The sequence below is a fragment of the Podarcis melisellensis genome, assembly GCF_964234715.1.
Source record: "Podarcis melisellensis genome assembly, chromosome: 10".
Classification (NCBI taxonomy): Eukaryota; Metazoa; Chordata; class Lepidosauria; order Squamata; family Lacertidae; genus Podarcis; species Podarcis melisellensis.
The window spans coordinates 47,092,429-47,111,086 of NC_138542.1; the positions used below are offsets into that span (position 1 = coordinate 47,092,429).

The 18,658-nt window shown below is 41.7% G+C and overlaps 1 protein-coding gene across 1 annotated transcript; it reads left to right on the top strand.

The window, feature by feature from the left end:
- Positions 1 to 110: 110 nt before the first annotated feature.
- On the top strand, positions 111 to 17,946 carry DDX17 (DEAD-box helicase 17). Its single transcript, XM_081928274.1, has 13 exons — positions 111 to 562; positions 3,171 to 3,309; positions 4,792 to 4,891; positions 5,759 to 5,892; positions 7,409 to 7,474; positions 7,632 to 7,773; positions 8,643 to 8,803; positions 8,885 to 9,057; positions 9,476 to 9,586; positions 10,136 to 10,197; positions 10,516 to 10,575; positions 14,371 to 14,607; positions 15,272 to 17,946. Exons 1-13 carry the CDS (start codon positions 519 to 521, stop codon positions 15,784 to 15,786), a joined length of 1,944 nt encoding a protein of 647 aa, XP_081784400.1. The 5' UTR covers positions 111 to 518; the 3' UTR covers positions 15,787 to 17,946.
- Positions 17,947 to 18,658: the final 712 nt, after the last annotated feature.

Below are 18,658 nucleotides of genomic sequence, written 5' to 3' on the forward strand. Positions count from 1 at the left end.
TTTCTTTCTGCTCGTAGGGCAGGATATTTGCGCAGATGACTTTCAAGAATGGGCAGAAGTTGGCTTCCCGATGCAAGGAGCTAAACGAATGCAGGCTACGCCTACGTATTTTCTGTACCGGGATCCTTTTGAACCGGCCCTTTACAACAGGACCGACGTTGCGTTTTTCGAGAATAAGCGCAGGCGCCCGTTCCCTCTCTGTTCCACCCGACTATTCAGGGCCGTAGTCTACGCAACAGTCGGCCAGACCGACAACGTAAGAGGCGGCAAGCTAGGTTGGCGGCGGCCATTTTGTGTCGGGAGGTCGGAGAAGAAAGACGGCGTTGTCTTTCGCGCCGAGCGGTTCCTGCTTCCATTCGGCCTGCCTGGAGCCTGCGGGAATCGAGCCCTAGCGGGAGAAAGAAGGGATATAGCAGGACAATAACAACCGCGCTCGGGTCTTCTCAGCGCCGGGACTCCGGTCGTCGCTTTGCTCGCCCACGTAGCCTGGCGCCAGAGGACTCCTTCGGCCTGTGAGGATGCGAGGCTTTGGAGACCGAGGCCGAGACCGCGACCGCGGCGGGTAAGGAAGGCCGGGGCGGGGAAGGGAGCGGGGCGGCCTCCTCCGGGGAACCCGAGTCTACTGGGCTTCGCCACAGGCAGACAGAAAGCCGCCAGGAGCCGTTTCCCTGTGGCGATGCTCCTGCGCTGGGAAATGCTCGTTCCCTGCTGGGCCTCCGCCTGCCTCGTCGCTGCCGCACAGGAAACCCGCCAGGAGAGGAGAGAGGCCGGAGGGCCCTCGGCCCCTGCGGGTGGGGAAGCGAGCTAGAGGATTTCATGAACACGCTTCTTCGGGGAAGAAGTTTATTTGATCTCGGATGGTAATCCTGAGTAAACATAAGGGGCTACAGTGCGTTAAAAACTGCTACATACATACATACGTGTGTGTGTGTGTGTGTGTGTGTATGTATGCGTTTTGTAGCAAAGCTTACTGGTTTTTCACACAGCTGCACCTGTAATCCAACAGGTGAAGCTTTCTGCACCACCGCAACTGGGGGAGGAAAGCTTCACCTACTCCCGGCTTCTCTCTTGCCAGGAATTAAAGGTTGCAATATGGTTACTGAATGTAACTAAGCGGGTGGAAAATGGCGTTGCAATATGGAGTCCAAGGTGGGGACAGGGAGGTGCTTAATGTGGGCCCATGAGGGGTGGAGATCTGGGGTAGGAAATGCGAGCCCGTAGGAGGCGGGAACTAGAGGCTCCCTGGACAAAGTTCGTTTGTGTTCCTCTTCTCTTCCCTTAACTGATCGGAGGGCAGCAGGCCTCTGAACACATCTTGCACCAATCCCAACTCCCGCAGATTTTATACTTGTTGATCACTTTATTTGATCCCCAGCATTGCGTTCCTCCTCTTCCTCTGGGTTAAGGTGGGACACGGTATTTCCTCTGACTTCAGTGTCACTTTTACGGTGGTAGTAAAGTATTGTAAATTCTAAAGTACAGCTGCAGAGGCATAGTGCAATCCTTACCCCAGGGTGAATTTGTTCAAATCTGACAGAGTGCTCCATAATAAAGTGATTGCAACCTAAGCTCATTTTAACTCAGTTGTGAGAATTTCCTTGTGACTGTATAATGCTGTTGTTCAGTGCCTTGTCATGTTCTTACTTGGGATATTTAAGCGCAAGCCTAATTATAGAGTGCATAAACAGATATATGTATCATTATTGGTATCAGTATCATTTTCTTATGTTGTTAACTTGAGCATATGCCGTGGTCCCAAGCACATTTACTTGTTATAAGCCCTGTCCAAATCAGGGAGACAACTTGCAAGTAAATATGCTTTGGATCAGCATTCAGTTTGAAAGAATTGGGATCAGCTGACACAGCTTGTGGTGATACTGAAAATGATAACAACCCCAGGTGTTGCTTCTCCAACCACTGTAAACACTAATGTGAGTATTACCTGTGGTAGAAGCATTGGTGCTGCTGTCATTGTGCTAGTCTGATTGAACTGCATGGGGAGTTGCACAATTTTACCACAGTTTATAGATGTGTGACTTGCTGATTCAGTGTCACTGATACTGAGGTTCCAAACACCTCTGCCTGGAAGCACCCTGGCTTTGCAGTCCTAATCCTGTTTACTCAGAAGTAAGGCCCATTATGTTAAATAGGACTTACCTCCCAGTAAGTGAGAAAATCTGGAATAAAATAATTTTTGAGCGTTCCATTGCTCATACAGCTGATAAGCTATCTTTAGGCAGCCTACATCACAGTCCATAGGTGCTTAAAAGTAAGATTTGTTCAGTTAGGTTTACTCCCATATAAGTATTGGTTGCAAACCTTTGCACACTTTGGAGTAAACTTCCCTGAACTTGATAGGACTAGTTTATGTGTAAATGTGCTTAGAGTTGCACTGTTAGTGTCATAAATGAACTGTTGCAATTAAAACTGTACCCTAGTACATATGCATGTTTCCCATAGCTTGTTGCTAAATTGTGCATAAAATGGTTTGATTATAAAGTTACCTTGTTTTTCATTTTGTTTTCATGTGTGGAATTTGATCTTTCAAAGTTATGCTCTGTTTTGTTACAAAGTAAAGTTAAAAAAAACTTGCAAAAATATTTAAAGGTATGTTTAGAATTTTTTCAGTGTTTGCTGATAATACTTTCTAAAACATTTAGATTAAAGTAATTGCTTGGAATATTTTTTGCTGCTTTCCTGCAACAGTAAACAAATTACATAGAATAAGCCAGGGGTCGCCATCCAGAATAAAGACAATCCCTGGAATAAACATTTTACCAATTCTTGCTGTCTTCAGTATTTCCAGAAGCTGAACTGTTGTTGTTATGTTATTGATAAGCAACAATACTTCTATTGCCCCAAGGTCTCATTTTGTTTATTTGTTGGTTAAGGATATAGTCTAGCAAATAGTCAGAGGGGGGGATAATAATAATAATAATAATAATAATAATAATAATAATAATAATAATAATAATATCTTTATTGTCATTGCCCCCTCTCGGGGACAACGAAATTACTTGGCTGCTCCATCCACCCAGGTAGGGCACTCCACACAAAATCAAAACAACTATAAAAACACTATGTTTTCTTAGCTTAATAATAAAGACGCAAGCATATGTTTGTCAAATACTTTGAAAAATAACTTCAACTGGAATCTCCCTCCTCTCCAGGTTTGGCGGTCCACTTCCTCCTAAAAAATTTGGAAACCCGGGTGAACGTCTCCGTAAAAAGAAATGGGACTTGAATGAATTGCCTAAGTTTGAAAAAAATTTCTATGCTGAACACCCAGAAGTGGCCAGACTCACTCCAGTAAGTTTCATTTGTTCTTCCTTTTGTGCTTGGTATACTTGGAAACTGCCAGCTTTAATGCTTCCCATATAGAGTGCTAACGCAGATATGAAAATAACTAGAATTATTTCTGCCAATAGCTTTGTCAGCCTGCACATTGCAGTGGTAATCTTTTCATTCACTTACTGCAATTTATAAAGTTACTTCTAATCTATCTTTTCTGTGATTACACAAGGCTTGTAAAAAAGCCTACAAAAGTATTTTAAGCTACTTGCCCAGACATATTTAAGTTAGTAATTTGTAGCATATCAAATGGCCTAAATGGTAGCGAGAACAAACATCTATTTTATAATATCTGCCCTTCATAATTACCCGGGTGCCAGTTTTGCCTATGCAAGTCTAACTTGTAATATATGTTTATATAGGTGATTTCACCTTAAAACTGTGGCCTGGATGTTTTTTGAGTTGCAGTGTATTTTGTTAAAAATGAACTTCTGGAATAAATTTGGTTTCAAGTGTTAAGTGCATATCAATTTTTCTGGCTTGTTTCAATCCAAGCACAGAAGACTGTTGTGCTCCAATCTTTGTAGGCCCTGAAGACCTAGTTATTAAAGGTCAGTTTTACATAGGCAGTGCCCTTTTGGGTAGGAAATCTTTTTCTTCTTTACTTGTTCTCTGTCAGATGCTGGTTCTGTGAAATTAGTTATGTATTATGAATTGGATGTGCTCAAATTGACTATTTTTTGTTGAGACTGTATGTCTTAATTTCTAATATGCAAGTCACCTTGGAAGAAAATCACTTGGAAATGTTCTGAAATTAAGTTTCTCATGTGCTCGTTGAAATTATTCACAACTCTTCAAGTTAACCAGTATGCAAATAAAGCATTTTAAAGGAAACTATCAATAAGATACAAAGCAAGTGGGGAGAATAACTTGCTAGATTCTTTATCTAACCTAAATTGAAATAGGTTAGATTAGTAGCATATTGAACATCTTGCAGTTTGGGCAAAGAATTCACCTGAGAAAACTTTGTTACTATAAGACTCTGGATGGTGAATTCAGTGGGATTTGCTTCCTGAGAAATTTATTCAGGAATGCAGCTCTAGAGGTTTTTTGGTGGTGGTTTGTGTGTTGTTTTTACTACACGGGATTTGCGATCCCCTGAGGTGGATGCAGTTTTGGACATGAATTCTAGTACCTACTTAGCTGTACTTTCAATATTTTCTTGATAATGGAACTAATATGGAGAGAAATATTTTATAAAAAAAAATCTTATTCCACCTTTCAGAGTTTAAAAGATGCATTGTCTATCAGGTAGGATTGTTGGAACATAAAGCTAAAGCTACAGAGCATTTTACTTTAAGTGCAAATGGATGGTTATGCACTGATAGAAATGAAGGGATTATCTTCTTCGTGACAGCCTGTAATGTTTTTCATAACAATGGAAGGTTATATAAAAATTTATTTTCACAAGGTTTATGTGCATTTTTTTACTCTAAACAGTATGAGGTTGATGAGCTAAGAAGAAAGAAAGAGATTACAGTTAGAGGATCAGATGTTTGCCCCAAGCCTGTATTTGCCTTCCACCAGTGTAACTTTCCACGTAAGTATTCTGCTTTGCAGCTGTGACTAATGGGAGATCTTGGATGACATCAGTTTTGGGATGAAAGAGGGTGAAGAATCTGAAACCTCATTGACAGAAATACTGAGGGTGGGAAATCTGCTGAACTGGATGTGTTGGGTGAGGTTGAATGACCAGGTATACAACTTGGAGTTTCTCCCAGACAACTAGCTGATTTGCCATTTGCTAGCTGCACCCCTATTTGCCATAGTCATTGATGAGCTGATTACCTCAAGACTAAATTACTGCCATGCACTCTTTCTGGGACTACCTTTGAAACAGTTCAGAAGCTTCAGTGGCTTTGGGGGGAAAGCAATATGAGCATATAACACTGATTCTTTATCAGTTGCATTGATTCAAAGTGCTCAGGGGCGAAACTAAGCTTTATTTCACTCAGGTCTAAGACCTAGTTTGGCACCCCCCCATCCATTGGCATACATATTGTTGTTGTTATTGAAGTCTTTCCCAGGAAGCAAAATCTGGGTCCCTTATTGACTGGTTTTAAGCAGCCTCTCAAGACTTGGTCCTTTAAATCTGCTTTTAAGTGATAATGATGCTGTTCTATGTTCTTAGTTGTAATTTTAACAATCAGTTCTATTTCTAAATGAATTGCTTTTAGTACTTTTATTGTGAATTTTGTATATGACAACCTTTAAATAAATTTTAAGTTGGGTACTACCTTAGCCCTGAAAGGTAGTATAAAAATCAATAAATCTTCAGTACTTGGCCCCAGAATGTGATACTAACATGTAGCATTGGTTAAACGGCACACTGTGAAAATATAATTCATGCAGAATATATGCTGTGCTGTTTTTAATGTATGATTATATCTATATTTTTAACTTTCAGAGTATGTAATGGATGTCTTGATTGACCAGCATTTTACAGAACCAACTCCAATTCAGTGCCAGGGCTTTCCACTGGCCCTTAGTGGTCATGATATGGTGGGCATTGCACAGACTGGCTCTGGAAAGACATTGGCAGTATGTATTTTTAAGTTTTTGTTGAATTGTTTTTGTCTCCAAATTCCTTGGGAGGAAAGCACTTACTTTCAATCACAGTGACATTATGCATCATTCATGTGAAAATAATAGAACAAAGCTGCTCCTCTCCTGTTACTTTTGCAAGTTACTTCAGCAGTACACCAAGGCTAACTGCAGAATTTGGGCATATTTTTCCTTTTGTAGCAAACTGTGAACATCTTGTAAAGATAGATAGATAGATAGATAGATAGATAGATAGATAGATAGATAGATAGATGTCTAAAATTAAACAAGGACAAGGTAAAGGTGTGATATTTCATTAACTTTTTCACATTTTATATCACGACACCTGAGCCTGTGCATGTTTGCTCAGAAGTATCATAGAGTTGTAAGGGAGCCTGTGGATCATCTAGTCCAACCCCCTTCAGTGCAAGTCTCACTTTGTCCTTTGAGACTTAACATAATGCTATCTGCACTTATCTGGAAGTTATCAGTCTGAAGCATCAATACTAAATGCTTATTTGGGCATTGTAATGGGAAAAGGGGGCTGCTCGTGCGTAAGCGTTTAAGTCCTCCAAGCTTCACATCAGTTCCTAAACTTTCCCAGTTCGAGGAGCCATGGATGCGTGGCTACCTCAATCGCTGGCAGAATCCGTCAGTGGGCGTTTCCGGAATTTACTCCAACATAAGAGTTCCTTGATGGAAACTCTTCTTCTGGATTCTCTGCGTGACAGTTTCCTCCGCGGAGTGGGCGTCCCGAGCGGAGGTCCTGAGCCCTCCCCGCTATTCTCACTGGAAACATATTGGAGCCCTTCCTCCGATTGAGTTTCTGCAGGAACTCTCCCTCTCCCCCTACTGGTTCCTTCCTCCGCATCCAAGGCTCTCCTAGCCTCCTTGAGCCCTTCCACCACCTGACTCTCCGATGGCAGTTCCCCGACAGGCATGGTCCATTGTTGTTAATTGAAGCTGATGTCATGGAAGTAGATTTAGGCTTTTGTGGTGTATGTTCTTGGAGGGGTTGTAAGAAGTCAGCCGTGTAATGTTGACTAGCATCACACTGAGGGGAATATTGTCGTAGCTCATGAGCCTTTTATTCAGTTGGGCTGTAGCTTACGCTAAGCATCCTTCGCTTAGCTGATGGAGTACTTTCAGCTTTCTGTATTTGGCTTTCTATTATTACTGTCTTACTGGCAGAAGCATCTAATGCTGCTGATCCTTGCCTCTGTGCACTTGGTTCAGTGACTAAAACTTGAGAGTACAGCACCCGTGCATGCCTGATTATGGGAACCATGTTGACCCATTGCAGTATTGGTGTACTGCTCCTTTCACCTCCAGGTTAGCTGTTCTCAGATACATGAAGAGGTGAAAGCTGTAAATCTCACTTTTAACTTAAAATGCGTTTGTGAATTGGGCAGCTGGTATATCCACTTTGTGTCTTTAAGCAGTATATAGGTAAGATTTGAGAAGTGACTTTCATTTTCATGTCCCTTAATATCTTGATTTATCTCTGTTTCAGTACTTGCTGCCTGCAATTGTTCATATCAACCACCAGCCATACTTGGAAAGAGGGGATGGTCCAATTGTGAGTAAATATTTTTAATGCTTTTTTTACATACATTTTATGCTTTCTCATATTACATTTCAGTAAATCAAAGAGAGCTGTGGGCTTTGCCTCTGATGTTTAAGCAATTTACATAAAACAGTATTCTCACAGTATTCTTTGATGCCTTCTTTTGCAGTGCTTGGTTTTAGCTCCTACCCGAGAGCTGGCCCAGCAAGTCCAGCAGGTAGCCGATGATTATGGTAAATGTTCAAGGTTGAAGAGTACCTGTATATACGGAGGAGCACCCAAAGGTCCTCAAATAAGAGACTTGGAGAGAGGTAATTAACAGTGGGCTCGCTTTACGCAGGATGGTTGTAACATACTAATTGTGCAACCCCAATATGTGATTAAAACTTTGTATGGATACCTTCTTGGTAGCGTATTTCATTTAATATATTTAAATTATGTTGGCTGTCTCATAGGGGAATGTATTTTTAATGAAAGTTGATGGGTTTTTCCCCCTTTCACTTTCTTTGCTCTGTTTCTTCTTTACTAAATTTGTTACAGTAAGTGTGCAACTTACATACATTTAACTTGTGCGCATTCAGCTCTATGTGCTTGACAAAAAAAAGAAAAACTAAATGGAAATGGGGTGGGCGTCCTGGAAAAAAGACTTTGGCGATTCCATCCACCATTGACCACAATGTGTTTTGATGATAAGTGATTTTGGCTTTAGGCCTGGTCCCCGGAACATGACCCCTGCTTAAGTTGTGGGATTACTGTATTTAAAAAATCAACTGAAATATTTATAAAGGCCGAGGAAGTAGAAATTTGAAGCCTTTGGATAAGTCTTACATGAACAGCTTGTGAGCTGTACTAGTGAGGCTTTTCTTTACCATGCAGACTTTTAAATATTGACCTGAATTGGAAGATTTCTGTCTGCCTTCATTAAAAAAACAAAGAGTTGTATGCATAGACTGTATGTAGACTGTTGGCTAAGAATGTTGATTGCAAATTTAATGTATGCAGTATTTCTATCTAAACTTCTTTAAGAATCGTAGGCTAAAAGGGCTTCAACTTGATGCACATAAAAGTGTTGGCTGTGTACATAACCGTTGTATCTTTGAATTCAGTATTTGAATCCTTGGTTAATATTAAGTTCCTTTTATGCTAACTTTCATCCCCATCCCAACTTCATTCCCTGAAGGTGTTGAAATTTGCATTGCTACACCCGGACGTCTAATTGATTTCTTGGAAGCAGGGAAAACTAATCTCCGCCGATGTACATACCTTGTGCTAGATGAAGCTGACAGAATGCTGGATATGGGTTTTGAACCTCAGATTCGTAAAATTGTTGATCAGATACGGGTATGTAAACCTTCACTGTATAAGCTTTCCTTAAATCCCCCCTTTAAAGGATACCACCCAGCTTAACATATATTCTTTCAGCCTGACAGGCAAACTCTAATGTGGAGTGCCACTTGGCCAAAGGAGGTGCGCCAGCTTGCTGAGGATTTCTTGCATGACTATGTCCAGATCAATGTGGGCAACCTGGAGCTGAGTGCCAATCATAATATCCTGCAAATAGTGGACGTGTGCATGGAGAGCGAAAAAGATCATAAGTATGGATGCTGCTGTAGTTCCTACATTTTCTTGTAAATTAGACTTCCCCTCTCCCCTTTAAAGTAGCATTATTTAAGTATGCCTATGGCAATTAGTTACTCAGGCAGACCCCGGACGTGTAACTATTTAATGATTTTTATTTGTTTTTATCCTGCATTTTGGTTCTTGGACTTTCAGAGCAGTTAAAACAGTGCTCCTTGTTATGATAGTTCATGTGATTAAGGCCAAAAACCTATAGTTCATTACTTTATCCATAAAACACCCACTGAGCTAAGCGAGTCTTTACTTGTCATTTAAATGCTGTGTATAATTAATTTTGAGTGGATTGAATATTGCTGTAAATGACTTGCCTCAAATAATGATACGAAATTAGCTTATTTTATGTTTATAATTTGTTGTGTGTGTTTTTATTCGAAGACTAATCCAACTGATGGAAGAAATCATGGCTGAAAAAGAGAATAAGACAATTATATTTGTGGAGACAAAAAGACGTTGTGATGACCTAACTCGAAGGATGCGTAGAGATGGGTAGGCCTTCTGCTCTTTCTCTGAACTGATATTGTTGCAGATGAAAAGCTTTAAAGATGCGTAGGGCTTAATTTTGTTGATGCAAAGATGTTCCTATGTTTAGCTTGCAATGAAATCCAGGTTGCAGAAGGAATGATGTGGCTGCCTACTTGGAAACTTAATGGATGTAGTACTGTATTTGAGAATCCAGTGTACATGTTTTAAAGATGTTCATCAAAACAATTGTCAATAAGATAAAAAGGGAAAACTACTCTTCCAGAATCTGAGGGGATAGGTAGGTTGTTGAGGCAGCTCCAGGCAATGAGATAGTAATTAGCCACTAGCACTTTAAGTATGACAATTAGCTTCTTCGTTTGGAAATACACACACAGTAATTGAGTGATGCAAGGAAAATAATATTGAAGAACATGCTGTTGTTCCCTAATGTATATTGTTGCCACCCTCACTTGGAACATTCGCTGGTGCAGTCTCTAGCTTTTGTAGGGGCACATTGTCCCCCAGAGGTGCATGTGGCAGCTTAAAACTGTTGAAAACCTTTTGTCTTTGTAGATGGCCAGCTATGTGTATTCATGGAGACAAGAGTCAACCAGAACGAGATTGGGTGCTTAATGGTGAGTAGCAGGAAAAGCTTTCCTGGCTTCCCAGATAATATTTGATTTTGCGCATAAGTGATATACAATACAAAATCATAAGCTTATTGATCTCATCTATATGCTGAACATGCTTATTTTTAGCTATTTGTTGATTTCAGTATTGAGTTTGCATTTTTACATGCTTTCCTAATTGAAATGCAGCAAAACAGAAAATTAAGTGCATGCAGTCCTAGTGTGAGTCGATGTAAAGGTTTCAAGTCTAATTCTAGAATCATGAGAAAGAAAGTTCTCTTTATTATGTGTGGTTTTTGTGACTTGTGGCTTTTTTCCTTTCAGAGTTCCGTTCTGGAAAGGCTCCTATCCTCATTGCTACGGATGTTGCATCTCGTGGGCTAGGTTTGTACACATGGGCTTCTCTGCCTGCTTCTCAGGTTGTTTCTTTAGATTTGAAACTTATTCCAAAGAATTTTAAAGCGTGACTTTCCCCCACATGTGAAATGCCTTTTTTAACATTGATCTTTTTTTTTCTTTCATATTCAAAATCTCTTCCTGCTCCTAACAACAGGCTTTGGTCTGCAGCAAGGCCTAGGCATGACTAATCGATCGCCAGTGGGGAGAAGAGACGTCCAATTACTCAAGCCCAATTGTTCCACACACCCTCTCATTTCCAGCTTCAGCTTTGTTGCTGGATGACTAGGATTGGACTGCACCCACTAAGTTGTTCAGAATTACCAGGCGGTAGAGCAAACATCTTTTTAAAAATCCCTCTCTGTCCAGATGCATTACTAATGTAATTGCACCTTAGAGACTCGCCACTACTATGGAGCACTGTTTCACATACATGAATGTAACTTGTATTTTAACACACAAGCATTATCCCTCATTTTCCCACCTAGACTGGATTGCTGAGGTTGTATAGTAAAAGCTACAAGGGGTTTCTTGTAGTGTGATGTATCTCAGTTTTCTTCAGTGCTGTAAAAATGGATGCTTCCGGATGCTTGGGTAAACAGTCCCGCTTTAATATCTGTATGGTGATTAAGCTCTGCATCTCAATTGGCCAGAAATGTCAGATTCTCCATATTGTAGATATTTTGGAAATCTGGAAGAGGCCACTCCTGGGAGCTGTTAGTGTTGAATTTGGTGGACTGGCCCACAGTGGCAGATCTTGTACCCAATCAATGAAAACAATCCCTCAGGTTGTTCAGAGTGACTTTGTTTAAACAGAGAATTTTGTCACTTGAAATGCTTAGTTCCCAAATATGATAAGCATACTAAAAAAGTTGGTAGCCTTTAATCACATAACCTTCCTTCTCACATGCCATCCCCTAAATTGGAAACACTTCTCTAGAGGTGTTCATATGGATTTCAGTCTCTGTCCTCTGGGGTCATGTCTGGACCTGTGCAGGTAGAACTTGGGCCTGTTAGGAGAAGGGGTGAGGCCAGATTTTTTTGGCAGTGGTTTTTAAACAGGCTTGCTGTGTGCTGGTAGCTTCTTTGTGCATCTTGCCTAGACACTTAAAATCAGCCCTTCTCATATATATATATTTCCCCAAAACAACTCATTTGGATACTATTTTAGGAAAACAGTCTCCCCGTTCTGCCTTCTCCACTTCATCGAGGCTGGGGGGAAAAGGTACCAGAGTCTGTTTCTTGTTACTAAAGAACATCTTGGCTTGTTTTGGGGCCCAGAGTTTGCTGCTTAATAATACGTAGCTGGCAAACCTCTGGACGAATTCCTCCAAGTTCCTGGAAAGTGAAGGCTTCTACCTAAAACATAGAACAGGGGCGCGCACTTTTTGGCTGAGTCACCAGGGTTTTTCCTTCTACTCAAAGGAACATTGGTCTCAGAAAACTCCTTCCAGGTAAGTTGAGTCCCCCCATAATGGCTTCTTTATGAATAACCCTCAGGAGAGAAGACTTCCCTCTGCACTGTTTTTCATTAAACACTTCACTCTGTTAAAGTCAAATCATTAAATTTCTTTTTGTTTGTTTTCTTTAACAGAAACTTTATCAGCTGCCGATCACTCAGTGCAGGTCTGGGGACATATCTACATTGGTGGTCGAAGCAGCTCTCTAGATGAAGCGTGTTTGCTAGTTTCTGCCCCTCCCAATTAAATGCCCAGTCATTTTCCGGGGGCATCTCAGTGTGAATGCATCCCCAGGTAGCCATATTCCTTTCTAGAATGATCAAGAACGGAATCTCTATAATTCCTTGGAAGAAATACTGTGATGAGCACAATTTTACATCAGTGCAAGATAGAATAGTAAGAAATCATTTTACTGCATGTTACCTTCCCTCCCCCACTCAGATAATGTGGATCTGATACACACCTTCTTAAGGTAGAAATTGACCCCACCTCTTTTCCTTGTTGCCCTTCCATGGATTTCCACCAAAATCCAGTCATTGAGACCTTCATTGTTAACTGGCAGTCTCTGTGCTTTCTAACAAGGATATGCTTCCTGGTATTCATTATGGCTACCTAACTAATGGATGTACAGAATGGAATTGGCTGAGGTCCCATAGCCTGCTGTTTGTCAGACTCCAGTTAAATCCTAGCTATGAAGATGTGAATGCACTACTTGGTGTGTTACCCTGCCCTTACCCAACTCTTGCCCTTTGAGATCTTTGCACCAAGGACCCTAGCTGGAGACTCGCGCTGCCCCCTGTGAAATCTTGCCTTCTCACTTTTTGGTGTGATTCAGGACTTTGGAGTCTGGAAAGATTGAGGAGCCCCCCCTTGGTGTAATAAGAAACAGACGTAATACCCCTTTGCCACCACTACAACCCACTTTTATTTTTGCCCCTCTCCCCATCCCTTTATTTGAAATTGATGCAGTCTGGGCAATAGATGCAGCCTGACCTTTTGGATGTAATTTTTAGCATCTGCATTTTTGACAGTTGCCCCCTTTAAGCCCTGTGAGGGGACAACAAGCGTTGGAGGACCTGAAACCTTTACGTGAACCCAGGTTCTCAGGCGCTTGACAGCCAAATGGGGCCACAGAGAAGCATCCATGCCAGTTCACAGAGCGAGCGTGTGTGGGGACTTCTCGCTGCCATGGACCCTTGATGCATGCTCCCCGCGCTCCAGTGGTCCCGTGTCAGAAGGCGGAGTTTTCGAAAGGAGGCCGCCAAAAATAAAAGGCAAAGAGACGGGATCGTCTGCAGCGATTTCCCACAGGAGGAGGGAGTGTGCATCGGTCTGGTAACAAAACAGGGAATGTTTCTAATTTTTACGAGAAAAGTCAATCTGTGTTTTATCTTGGATATAATCTGAATATTCTCTGTAAAATGCAGATTTTTTTTTGTAAGAGCTGTTAAATTTTAATGTAAAATTGCTGTTTAAAATGTATTGCAATTTTTTTCAAAGCATTACACTAACATTTACTTATTCTCTGCCTTTTGCACCTGTGAACTTTAAAATGTTTCCTCGAAGGTTTTGAATGTTTAAATATTGGGTTATTCCCATTGTTCAAGTTAGCTGCAAGCAGTTTATGCTAGAAATCTCACCAAGATAGTCTTGGTGATATCAAATGTTAGTGTGATATACCTTTTTAAAGGAGAATTAAAATGATCTGAATGTCCATTGGCCAAACTGTACTTCAAATTTAGAACTGGGGTAATTTATAGATACCAGGAAGAGGGGGAATAAAATATCTAAGTTTATCATTTTTGGGGAGAAAGCATTTCCCCCCCATTTTTGTAACGATTGGAAGGTAAGTGGTTTCAGTGTTGCTGGACTTTGTAGACTTCTCCTAACAGAGTTAAAGGCATGTGGCAGTTCTCTCCTACATCCAGTCCAGTTGCTGTGTCCATAAGAAGAATGGCACATTTGTTTGATGACATGCTGGTGTAAAGTTGCCTGAATTCCACAAATGAAATGTTTGGAGATTAATATTGTGTGTGTGTTCATAGCATGCATGCAGCAAAGGATGGATGAATTTTAGCGGAAGAATGAACTGCTTTGACTTGACTTTCTGAAAATAAATTATTTATGTCCATGGGCATATCTCTCCATTTAGCCTTTCGCTCTGTTGGGAAGAGTCTGTACTGTCTTTATTCTTTACAACTATTAACTTTTTTCTTTTTTCTTGTTACTGTCACCTGCATTTGTGCTCCCCACCTTCTGTTGGCACATCCTTCCACCATATCCTGTCCTCAACCCCTCACTGTGCTTTGGTTGCTTCACAAAGATGTGGAAGACGTAAAGTTTGTGATAAACTACGACTATCCAAACAGCTCGGAGGATTATGTGCACAGAATCGGCCGTACTGCCCGTAGCACCAACAAAGGCACTGCCTATACATTCTTCACACCAGGGAATTTGAAGCAGGCTAGAGAGCTAATAAAAGTCCTAGAGGAAGCCAATCAGGCTATCAATCCCAAACTGATGCAGCTTGTGGACCATAGAGGAGGAGGTGGTGGAGGAGGTAAGAAGCTTCTTTCTGCATGTGTATGTGTTGTTTTTTGCAGTTTCCATATTGGTTGCCTTTAGCTTGCCAGCTACATTTAATAGAATGCTACCAAGCACTGTACCCAGTGCCTTGTCTACTGCCCTGTGCCTGGCATCACACTGGTGTGCTAGCTCTGACCTCCCAAGTTGTGGTTATCTGCAAGGAGCCGCTGTGCATGAGCAACCAATTGCCTCATAGGGCTATCCTGGCAGACAACCACACTCAATGCACGGTCAGTGTGAGGCGAGCGGGAAAGTGTGGCATTGCCCCTACATGCAAATGCAAAAAAGTCATGCATAAGGTTAAGTGTATAGTGTAAGCTCAGTTGATCTAGAGCAGGGGTCAGCAAGCTTTTTCAGCCGTGGGCCGGTCCACCGTCCCTCAGACCATTGGTGGGCCGGACTATGTTTTGGAGGGAAAAATGAACAAATTCCTGTGCCCCACAAATTACCTAGAGCTGCATTTTAAATAAAAGCACACATTCTACTCATGTAAAAACACGCTGATTCCCGGACCGTCCGTGGGCCGGATTGAGAAAGCAATTGGGCCACATCCGGCCCACGGTCCTTAGGTTGCCTACCCCTGATCTAGAGGGCATTTAAGTGAGCTTGACACCATATTCATTCATCTGTACCACCAGGCGGTCGCTCTCGTTACCGTACCAGCAACACCTCCAACAATCCCAATCTGATGTACCAGGAGGAGTGTGAACGGCGGCTCCGGGGTGTTAAAGATGGCCGGAGAGACTCGGGCAGCTTCCGAGACCGTGAACGCGGAGAGAGCTTTGCAAACGGAGCCAACAAGGCCTACGGTGGTGCATATGGGAGTGCAAATTCTGCGTTTGGGTCGCAGCAGGGCCAGTATGGCTATGCCCAGGGAGCCTATGGAGCTGCTGCTTACGGTGCAAGTGGCTATGGGGCAGAATATGGTGCCGCTGGCTATGGCGGAGCAAATGCTGCCAATGCCGGGAGAAACTCACAGAGCACAGGCCAGCAGCAGTATGCGGGAATGGGCCGTTCCGGCCAGCAGCCTCAGCCTCTCATGTCGCAACAGTTTCCTCAGCCTCCAGGCACTAACGTGATGGGCTATATGGGACAGACTGCCAACTACCAGTATCCACCACCTCCACCACCCCCTCCCCCTGCACGCAAGTAAGACCATTTGGTTTATAGGTGACCAGTCAAGACTTGCAAATGAGAACCTTCTCTTCTCCCCTTTCCCTCACCACCCTTCCATCCCCATTGTGGTGTTTTCCCCTAATGCAGGTTAGATGTAGAGTTCACTATCAGATACTGTCCATAAACATTGGCCCCGGTCTACATTTCCAATTTTTTTAAAATTAGAGTTGACTGGAAAACTAACTTCTCTTTACATGTTTTGGCCTTGCATGTTAAGAAACCTGAAATGATTTTTTTTCTCACCCCCCCTTCCAAAAAAACACCTACAAGGCAGATATGTCCCAGCCCAGTTGTGTCTGAGGCTTGTGTATGAAAACTTGCTGCAGAGAGGAGCAACTTATCCATCACATAGACCACAAGAAAGATGTTGTGTAATACTCCTTAAGAGAATATTTGAGATGGTATAATTTTTGCTTATTAAAATTGAGACTTTCCACAAGGACAGTTGAACCCGAGTCCTTGAATTTGACATAGGTGGATTTTGAAAATATAATAATTGTTTTGACTCGTCTTACAGTTGTTCCAAACCTCTCCACTTTACAGACAGAAAAACCCCAAAAACATTTAATTTTGGCTAGCATTTTTGCAGCACCTGGATGTCTTATCAACCCTTTGTGTAAGGGATTTAAAGAAAGTGTGTTAGAAAAAGAGATTTCTTTTCTGTACTCCCCTGTTTTCATAACTAAATCATTTCATTCTTAAAAGTTAATTGGATTTCTCTGTGGTACTCAAATTACTACCAGCTAGATTTTTCACCCAATAATAATAAAACCTTATGCCTCCCCACCTCAAGTTCCAAATTGCACTTCAACAGAAAATACTGAGGAAAATTAAGCAGTCACCATTTACTTGGTGTATATGTCCTTAATATAACATCTCTTATTGGGCAGATTTCAGGATCCCACTGTGCTGTGTAAAATGGTTCAGTTTTTCTGTTTCAAATTTTGAAGATTTACTTTAGGCCAAATGGAATCTAATCCCCTCTTTAGTGGGGAGGAGGAAGAGATGGCTAGTAAGTCTTGGAGCTGCATTCACATCCTGATCTGAATAGGGCTTTCCTTGGCTTTTTGAGTGAGTTTCTTCAACTGTCTTTTACACTCAGCTTTTACAGGTAGGTAGCATTCTAGGAAATTTTAGGAAAGGATGGAACTTTAGTAAACCGTTCCATTCAATCTTGTTGATTTTTTTCCCCAGGCTGAGCAAGGTTGTAGGTTAGTGAGTGGGGAGAGTGGGATAGAATTCTTCAAGTACTAAGGCTTATGTCCTGTGACTATTAGCAGAAGGGTTGACAAGTAGTTGGCTTTTTTAGTGCATCGCCGGCCATGTTTGGACAACATGGCAGGAGATCACTTGTGTACTGTACTGATTGAGAGGCATAATGTATGTGCTACAGTGTTTTCTGTTTTGGGAAATGCATAGTTCAAATAAGTACAGCAGCCCAGTTACTTTATTGCAGTGTGGGGCTCGTTTATTTTTTAAAAAGGGGCCGTTACATTTGTATTCCTCGGTAGAGAACAGCCCGGGGATCGATAAAAAATTGTGTGTCTGCACGCAACATACAGGTAGGTTGCGAGAGGGAAATTTGCCAGTTCAAATAGCTTTTGGTTCATTTGACTTCTGTAATTGTAACACTGGAGAAATGAGAAGTCTAGTAGTAAGCTTCAGTGCTAAAAAGATCAGAAATGAACGTTCATTTTAGAAACGTATCATGGAATATCTTGTTAGCTCATGCCGGATATTAACAACCATTGAATGCTCTGGTATGTTCTGGTGCTGCTTGGTTCCACTTACCAGCTAAAGAGCCCCGTTGACAAAGCGGTGGTGTCCATTGTTTCTCCAGTAAACGTCTGTCGAAATGCCAGTCCAGCATCTTCCCTTCCAAATAAATTACTCTGTGAAAGATTTAAACTCTAAACTTTAGAGGCTTTTTGGGTCGGATCAGTGCTCTGTTTCAACCCTTACTGGTATTTGAACACATTCCTGTTGTATTAAGAAAGACTTGAATGGAAGGATTCATAGCTCTGTGGTATTCAGGCACAGCATACTAAAAAGCTATGTTACTATTAGTTTGTAAATTGTCCTTTTGATACCATCTTGTTTTCTTTTGTAGGTATGAATAAAAATACTTGTCCATAAAGATTGAACTCTCTCTCATTTAAAAGGTAGAACCTCATATGCTTTTTCCCCAGTAAGAAATATCTTATTTCTCTATACAACAAGTATAGGAATGAACATTTTAATGTCGATAGTAGGCTAAACCCAAAGGGTGCTCACTAATGGTTCCTCAGCGTTGTGGAAAAATCAAGTGGGTGCCACGGGGTTCTCTCCTGGGTCCACATTGTTGCTCAAGGTCTTTATAACAGACCTGGATGGACCAAACGGAGGGACAGCTAATGCTACTGAAGACAAAATTTGGATTCAAGATGATCGTAACAGATTGGAGAACTGGGCCCAAACTAACAAAACAAATTTCAAGAGGGACAAATAAGGTTCTGCACTTAGGCAGGAAGAACAACCTGCACAAATAGAAGATGGGGGACACCTGGCTTACTAGCACATGTGAAAAAGGTCTTGGGGTCTTGGTGGACCATAAGAGGGTCAACAGTGTGATGCAGCAGCCAAAAAGGCTAATGCTATTCTAGGCTACATCAGCAGAAGTACTTTGCCTTGGTCAGACCCCACCTGGAGTACTGCATCCAGCTCTGGGTGCCACAATGTAAAAGGGTTATTGACAAGCTGGAGTGTGTGCAGAGGAGGGTATCCAAGATTATCAAGGGTCTGGAAGCAGAGCCTTATGAGGAATGGTTAAGTAAGTTGGGAATGTTTAGCCTGGAAAAGAGATGTGATAG